The following is an 8,333-nucleotide window of genomic DNA, read 5'->3' as shown; positions in this document are numbered from 1 at the left end:
CTCTCAGAATTATGTATAGAGTCCACCACTTCCTCTTAACATTCCTGTGGCGCATCTGTGATGATGAAAAAGGTTGTTATCAGATCTATCTGGAGTTCATTACCTTTGTAACTTGCTCAGGTATCAGAACTTTGGGGCCCAGTCCCTAGACCCATTATGTACCTCTGTAATATTTTGACAACCGCCCACAGCTATGGGGTGCATAATAAACATATTAAACTAACTGAAAAAGAATGACCATAATAATAATCTGTGAGTTTAAACCAAGAGCCCTTTTCCTGTACATTTTTCCCCTCCTACATTCCCAGGAGAAAGATAACAGTAACCTGAGTCCATATCTGTATTCACTTACCTAAAATTAATTAAAGTATGACTAATTTTATTGGCGAAGTATTCTGGTTGTCTAGCAGTGTTGTGGATGCCAGGATGCTGCTTTGTTATCTTTACCTTGAGATCTTATCAGTCTCAAGAGTCCTCAGATACCTGTGATTGTTAATCGCTCTGGTAACAGTTAGGTATAGTCAGTTGTGACTATCCCTCTACTGACACTGGTATTGTCAGCGGCTATTGTTCAAATTCAAAAATCATTTCTTTGCATAGTATACGGTGTGTAGTTTATATGTAGTAAAATATTACCAAGCACAAAGAAAGCCACTAACATGTGTGAGCATTTCTACTGGCACGTACTCTGACTGACACTCTGATATTGTCAGTGTTGGTCTTGTATCCCTTTGCTGGATCTGATATTGTGCGTGTCCCATGTATAAACCTAAGTAAGTAAATTTACTTACAGAATTTTTTACCTTTGTAACTTGTGAGTTCATTGCCTTTGTACCTAGTTCAGCTATCAAAACTTTGGGGGCCCAGTCCCTGGACCCATTATGTATCTCTGTAATCTAAATACCTTTGTAACTTGTCATGATTTTGACCAGATCTACCTGGAGTTCATTACCTTTGTAACTTGATAAATTAGACACATGTGCAACTCTTGGGTATCTTTATTGAGGAAACGTTTCGCCACACAGTGGCTTCATCAGTCCATACAAAGGAGAATCTTGAAGAACAGGAGGAGAATGAGGTAATCAGTCCCTCAACCTTGAGTCGATGTGGTCAGTCCATCAATCAAGATTGATGGATTGATTGCACATGTGTCTAATTTATCAACATGTCGGTTCTCTGAACCATTCATCTACAAACCTTTGTAACTTGTTCAGCTATCAAAACTTTGGGGTCCAGTCCCTGGACCCATTATGTACTTCTGTAATCTTTTGACTACCGCCTACAGGATGGGTATGGGGTGCATAATAAACATATTAAACTAACTCCCACTATTGACACCGCTATTGTGTGTCCTATTACTAAGACTGGTGTTGTCAACCCAGGACACAGATGAACCATGTGTGGAAGTGTTGCTTCAGTTCTGACCTGTTGTTGGTCACTCTACCAACAACAATAATTACTGACCTGACCGAAGTATGTAAAAGGGACGGTAAGAAGCTTTAAGATTTATATCTGATGACTCACGAAGTTTAAAGTTCGTAATGAAGTTATGGCGGTCATCTGTCACCAGCTATTCAGTGGGATACTACACGTTATTTATATATGTATGTATTTATTTTATTTATAAGGAAGCGCTAAATCCGTAGAGATTGTGTTGAACATCAGGAGGTTGGGATGGCAGGCCGAGCATCCAGGGGCAGAGCTAGGGGCCGCTATCATCAACAAGATCAAGAAAATAATTTATGCAGACCTGGCCAGGTAAACCTACTGAAATTTGCAATATCTCTCGTCCTGTAAATTAATGTGTGTTTATTTTAACTGGGGAAAGTCAGAAGGCACCGCGCCTCGGTTAGAATCACGGAAAAATATTTGAATTATTGCAAGGTTTCATTTCTTTTCCTTAATTTGTCATCGAGTTTTACATACACTGTAGACAAACTGGTTCTGAAAACCCACAGGTTCACGAATTAGACACACTTGGGTATCTTTATGTGATAATGTTGTGATCTTCAACCATTCTTACGTTCCTATCTTCAACAGTTCTTACGTTCCGATCTTCAACCATTCTTACGTTCCTATCTTCAACCATTCTTACGTTCCTATCTTCAACCATTCTTACGTTCCTATCTTTAACCATTCTTAGGTTCCGATCTTCAACCATTCTTCCCTGTATTGGACTGAGGAAGCCACTGGATGGTGAAATGTTTCCACACTAAAGATACCCAATTGGTGTATGTATGTATAATGTTCGCCAGGACCAGTGTCCTGGCACGGGTCTTAATCTTGAGATGACCCGTCTCTGGCTCCTGAAGGAGAATTGATTCTTCACTGTTGCAGCATATAAGCGTTTGGAATTTCACTATTCTTTCAAGCACAGTTCCGGACAGTTCAGCTAGTGTGCCTCATAAGCGACTGAAGTTACTCCATCTTAGCTGTTTCCTGAGCTGGGGACTGGGCTCTGTCCTCTCTGATAATCTGCGGATTCATGGCATCCACTGCTTCCTGCTCTGTCAGTAAGCACACCCTCAGGAGTGTGCTGACCATCTGCCGGAACATGCTCTGTTGTTCCGTGGAGGTGATTATGTTGCAGATAATATCCGTGAATGCCTTGATGAGTGTTAAGAGATCCTCTCTGTTGAGGGCCTGCGTTGTCGGTGGGTTCGAAGCAGTGGACATTATCTGGGCTGTCGTAATCTGCGGGGACTGCTGAGGGTTGTATTTCTTCACTGTGCACACCGTGGGCTGTTGCTGTATGCCAGGTTGTGTACCCGGCATCTGCTGGTGAGGTGCAGCCACAGCCTGCATAGTGGTTGTGCCTGGCAAGGAGGCCGGTGGGGGTTCGTGTAGTGCCGTCTGCTGATTGCGTTGCCCAGATGTTTCCTGTTGGCGCCGCTTGTTCCTCATGTTTTTGTTTCTTCGTTGCGGTAGTGGGGGAGGATGCTCCTGTTCATGACGCCTGGTTGAGTTTTCAAGGGTCGGAAATTCCTGGGCACTGAGTTGGGTTGACTGATGAGAGTTCTGCAGTATGGCAGGATTCTCTGCACCCATCGTCTGCTGAGGGTGATGCTCTGCCGTAGCCTGCTGTCTCGTCGTTGGTGTCTTCCAGGCCTCACGAATTCTAGTGAGCCTCTCAGGGCATCGAGGGTTCCAGGCATGGTGTTTCTGCCTGCAATTCGGGCATCGTGGAGTGGGTGGCGATGCATTCTTCAGCTTGGTGATGCATTCCTCGGTAGGGTGGTGCTGGCTGCAGACACCGCAGATTACTCTGTTCGGACAGAGTGCACCCAGGTGTCCGTAACGCTGGCACTTGAAACAGCGAACTGGTTCTGCCGTGAAGGTCCTAACATCGTACCTGCCCCAAGAACCGAGGTCCAGCTGGGATGGCAGCGGTCCTACATGCTGAATGAGGACCTGCCGGGTTGGTGCATTGCCTGCCGATTTTGCCTTGAGACGCTGAGCTGACACGACACGGGTGAGCTGCTACTGCCTCGATGGGCATCATCAGCGGGTATCGCATCACTACACCCTTGGTGACCTGCCGAGAATCCAGTTCCTCCAGGGTGAAGGAGCGGTCTGTCTCCATGACTTTCTTCAATGTGATATGCATTTCCCTGTTGATAGGAGTCAGTATTGGTTCTCCCCTCAGGTTGAACCATATCTTGAACCTCAGTTTGTGCCGTTTCCAGGTGTGTAACCACGCCATAGTGGGTTTTGTGTTCCCCATAAGCCTTTACCTTGAATCTGGAAGGTGATTTGAGCTGGTTTACCTGCTCCTTGGAGGGACGGCGTGTCTTACTGTTCACATTGATCCATCCTTCCGTATTCTCTGGCTGCATGGTTAGGCTTGTCAGAACTGAAGACTTTTCCTCTGATGACACGGAGTGGTCTCGTAACTTCTTCGCTAGGATTGCGCCCCACATTTCTAAATCCGAGTCGTCCATTTCTAAATCCGAGTCATCCGTCGTATCCCTGGAACATCGTGACCTCTTCCTTTCGGCAGAAGCCATGTGTCTGTCCACGTGGTGCTGGACTGTGCATGTCTAGTTTATATACAATATAAACACCTCACAATGTCCTGACACGGCTGACCGTCAGCCCGCATTTTTATCATGAAATCAAAAATTCTGCTGTACACGTTACCTGGAATACTGAATAATAACTTAACTATTATTAAGGGTCATCACAACATTAAGAGAATATTATTAAAGTCAGTTTTATGTTACATCACAGGATGACCTTGAAGGTCAGATGCAGAGGCTACATCTGCAGAGTGACGTAACACGTAGAGGAAGAGGCGGTAATGAAAGAGGAAGAAGAAATGGTGGTGAAAGAGCAGCGGGAGGTAGAGGTCGAGGAGGAGGTCGAGGACGAGGTGGTGGCCACGGGGAGAGCTTCAACCTGCTACAGAAGATGAGTGAAACAAGAGAGTGTGTGGTGTGGACTCGACCTCAGCACGTCACTGACAAAAGAGGTCTGTCGCTATCATTGGGAAGCGCTAAGCCCGTAGGGATCATATAGCACCTGTGGAATATGAGATAATTAGATTTAATCCAAGGAAGGGGAGGGTGCCTTCAGTTCGGTATATCAAGAGCCTTCAGGTCAGTGTGCTAGGAAGGGTTCAGATTCAAGAAAGGAACAGACAGTATTCACTCCTTGTTTATGGAGCAACGTGCAATGTGAACAGACTGACTGATGTTGTAGTGGCCAGGCTTAGGCTTGGTTACAAGTACTGACTGATGTTGTAGTGGCCAGGTTTAGGCTTGGTTACAAGTACTTCTGGCAGTTTGGGAGACACACAGATGATGATCAAACTAAATGTAAATTATGTGATCAGGCATATGGTCACTGTCTTGAACACTATGTGCTTAATTGTCCACTTATTGAGGAATACAGAGACAGTGTAATAACCTATGTGACATGTCAAGATAAGATTCCAGATATACTAAGCAAATTTCCTAAATTTGCTTGTAACAGATAAGTGAACTGTAGATGTGTAGATATAAATCCATATGTATTCCTGTTAACCCTTTGGGGCCTAGTTCCTGCGCCTTTTGTGTATCCATATGCTCTCGCGCTACCGTCCACAGTATGGATATGGGGTGCACAATAAACTAGCAACTTCGGTGGCAAAATCTAAATATCTAATCACTCCTTAAAAATGTTTTCCTAAGAAGTGTGTGCTTACCTAGTTGTGAAGAAGTCAGTGAAAAGGCCCCGCCTCTTCACTGGCCGATACTAGGTCACTCTTCTTGCTCCATGAACTTTATCATACCTGTGTGTGTCTGTGTCCTAGACAGAGACATACACAGAAACTCACTATGACTATAGCTCCGTCAATAAAACTTAATTATTAATTGCACACTTACTTAAATGCTGGTAAATCTTACTCAGAGAAAGATAATGATTTGTTTTGGTCTGATTTGGTCTTAATTTGACTTTTTTTTTATGGAAGACACTTTAAAACCTGAACTAGTGATATGATCCCTTACAGGCACCTCGGGTCAACCTATCATGCTGAGAACCAACTATTATGAGGTGAAGGCCACGCTTGACTGGGTGTTATGTATGTATCACGTCACCTTCACTCCCCCGGAGGGCAGGACCAAGGTGAAGAAGGTGCTGCTCAGACAACACAGTCATGCTCTGGGTAACTACATCTTTGACGGCAACCAGCTCTACCTCGGTCACAAACTACAACACAATGTGAGTACTTCAAATTCAAATACTTTATTTATTTTATGCAGTATACAATTAATGTAGTTTACATTTAATTAAAAATTGTTAGGCACAAAAGGGCAGGAGATATTTTCCTAATTTATATCCCCCCTTATCTTTCCTTCTCTGATTTTCCCCTTCTCACTTTCCTTCATCGTGTCTCAAGATCTCATTGTCTCTTCCCTTCAAGGGAAGAGATGCTGGTCAAGGCTCTTTATCCAAATAACTGCAGCTTCTCAGTTCACTCTCTACCAAGCCTAACAGTGGAAGTAGAGGTTATATCTCAGCACGATGGAGGTTACGTTCTCTGTCCACTAATTGCTAGAGACAGAATATGTAGTAAGTTTATTTAGGCACAGGTATACATAAGTACAATTATCATACATCGTGTAAATTACCTAGGATAACCCAAAAAAGTCAAAGTGACTTATTTCCATTGGGGTCCTATACTCAAAGATTTCTTACTCAACAGCCTCTGGAGTTGGCGTCGAAGCGGCCAGACAATCAGGAGACCTACACGGTCAAGATCCGTTTTGTGAAGGAGGTTCCCCCGTCAGATACACAGTTCCTGCAGGTGCGTGTGTGATATGAGGGTATTCTGTGTTCTTATTCTTCAATCAGGTGCTGATCAGACATATTACAAATTATACTAAGGTTGAAGCATCAGAGCATGATGACCGAGACCTCTCCCGGAGACACCGGACCTAACCCAACAGCACCTTACCTTCCCATATGATTCACAAACCACTGTTTTGATGTACTCCATGTTCTTAATAAAGCATCCAGTGAGTGAAGTCTTGTTGGTATGTTTCAGATATTTTCCATCTTGTTGCGTCGATGTTACGAATACCTGGGACTGACTCAAGTGGGTCGTCACTACTACAACAGCAGGGAGGAGGTACAGAACCAGAAGTACAGGTGAGTGTGTCCTCACACCTGTTTGTGGAAGCTTCTTACTCAGGTCACTAGCTCTAGCATGGGTGTCAGCGTCGCTGATCTCGTGGGCCATAAAAATAGTGGTCTTGTAGCAATCTCGATATAATGTTGGCTCTGTTGGGTAATATTTTTGCTCTCCAATGAGAGGGGTGACAACGGGAATCGAAGCCCTTTGGCCCGTTATGTACCTCTGTAATCTTTTGACTACCGCCCGCAGGATGGGTATAGGGGTGCATAAAAAAGATATTAAACTAAGAATATAAGAATGAAGGAACACTGCAGCAAGCCTACTGGCCCATGCGAGGCAGGTCCAAGTCACATTCCAGCTTATGCTACCGACCCAACCTAGTCAGGTCCAGGTCACATCCACTTAACCTAACTATAGGAGCTATAGATTTGCCAGAGAATTTTGTTTATTTTACCCCTCTTTTCCTCGCTTTATCTCCCTGTCTCTCACTCATCCTCTCTGTCCTCCCTCTCTCCCACAGGGTAGCCATCTGGCCTGGATACGTCTCTAGCATAAGACAACACGAGACGAAGATTATGATGATGACAGATATACTTCATAAGTTCCTCAGACTTGATACCGTCTACGACATTCTCAGGAAGATCAAGAACACCCAACCAGACAGTTTTGTGAGTGTAGTTCAGACTGGGGCAGTGACTGGGACAGTAACCAGGGTAGTAACGGGCAGATGATAGAACACAGCACAACGTGTCATCGATATATTAAAAGTTTCCCTAACAAAAGTAATTTATGTTAGTGTGGTGCTAAAGGAATGCTTTGATTATTAAATGTTCACTGAAATTACTAAATTTCCAGAACTCAAAAGAGTCAGAAATTATGTTATCTACTTTCCACAATTTTTTTTCGTTATTTTCCTTTTCTGTACTTGGCAGAGCATACCTGTCAGGAACATTGGTCAGTAGTTTTTAACATCTTACCTGCAGCCCTTCTTATATACCACCTCCCTGCAGTCTGTTACTTTCTGTTTCTGGTGACTTGAAGATGTAAGGAAGCTTCATAGAGGGCTTCGGATCCTCTTGACATCCCAGACGGGAGAATATTTATGACTCTCCCTATATCAACTCAGTATCTGAGGCCACTGTTGAATAATAATTTTTGGCTTTTATAGCTTAATATTAGTTTCTCCTGCTAGTAAAACTGGTGAAGGGTTATTGATCTGTCCTTCCATTCCTCGGATAAAACCCGATTACCTCCTCCCCTCCCCCCAAAAAAAAAAAAAATATCCTACTAACACTGGTGGTGGTGGTGTGTGCAGAAGTTCGTGGCAGGGAAGCAGCTGCTGGGGATGGTTGTTATGACGCGTTACAACCAGAGGACTTACAGGATCGACGACATTGCCTGGAACCTCACAGCTGCCAGCATGTTCTCCTGCCAAGGACAAGACATTACTTACTTGGATTATTACCAGAAGGTGAGGCGCTGCCGCGTTGCAGTTTTCCGAGTGAGGGAAATGAAATCTCTGAGGAAACGGTCTTATAATAATATAATAATAATATCCTTATTTACTACAAGTACATGTACATGGTATACAGGCCTAGCTGACATCAATGATATACTGCTATACAGAAAGCCCCTTGTATGCTGAGCATTTCGGGAAAATTAGGTCAATTTTGTCCCCGGATGCGACTCACACTAGTCGAGTAACACCCAGGTA

General features: G+C 43.9%; 1 protein-coding gene across 9 annotated transcripts in view; it reads left to right on the top strand.

The window, feature by feature from the left end:
* The first annotated feature begins 515 nt into the window (after nucleotides 1–515).
* LOC128698531 (piwi-like protein Siwi) overlaps nucleotides 516–8,333 on the top strand; it is a 21,361-nt gene continuing 13,543 nt past the window's right edge. For 3 of the 9 annotated variants that reach the window (XM_070103911.1, XM_053790795.2, XM_070103903.1), the window contains exons 1-8: nucleotides 558–773; nucleotides 1,647–1,758; nucleotides 4,231–4,471; nucleotides 5,492–5,703; nucleotides 6,188–6,289; nucleotides 6,530–6,633; nucleotides 7,140–7,287; nucleotides 7,935–8,090. In XM_070103911.1, coding sequence (XP_069960012.1) covers nucleotides 760–773; nucleotides 1,647–1,758; nucleotides 4,231–4,471; nucleotides 5,492–5,703; nucleotides 6,188–6,289; nucleotides 6,530–6,633; nucleotides 7,140–7,287; nucleotides 7,935–8,090 — 1,089 coding nt within the window. In that variant the 5' untranslated portion in view covers nucleotides 558–759. The other 6 variants (XM_070103908.1, XM_070103907.1, XM_070103906.1 and 3 more) reach the window with 6 other exon arrangements.

This window comes from Cherax quadricarinatus, chromosome 88, assembly GCF_038502225.1.
Source record: "Cherax quadricarinatus isolate ZL_2023a chromosome 88, ASM3850222v1, whole genome shotgun sequence".
In the NCBI taxonomy this organism is placed as follows: Eukaryota; Metazoa; Arthropoda; class Malacostraca; order Decapoda; family Parastacidae; genus Cherax; species Cherax quadricarinatus.
The sequence above is the reverse complement of the archived record's forward strand: the minus strand, read 5'-3'. Positions and strand labels throughout refer to the sequence as shown.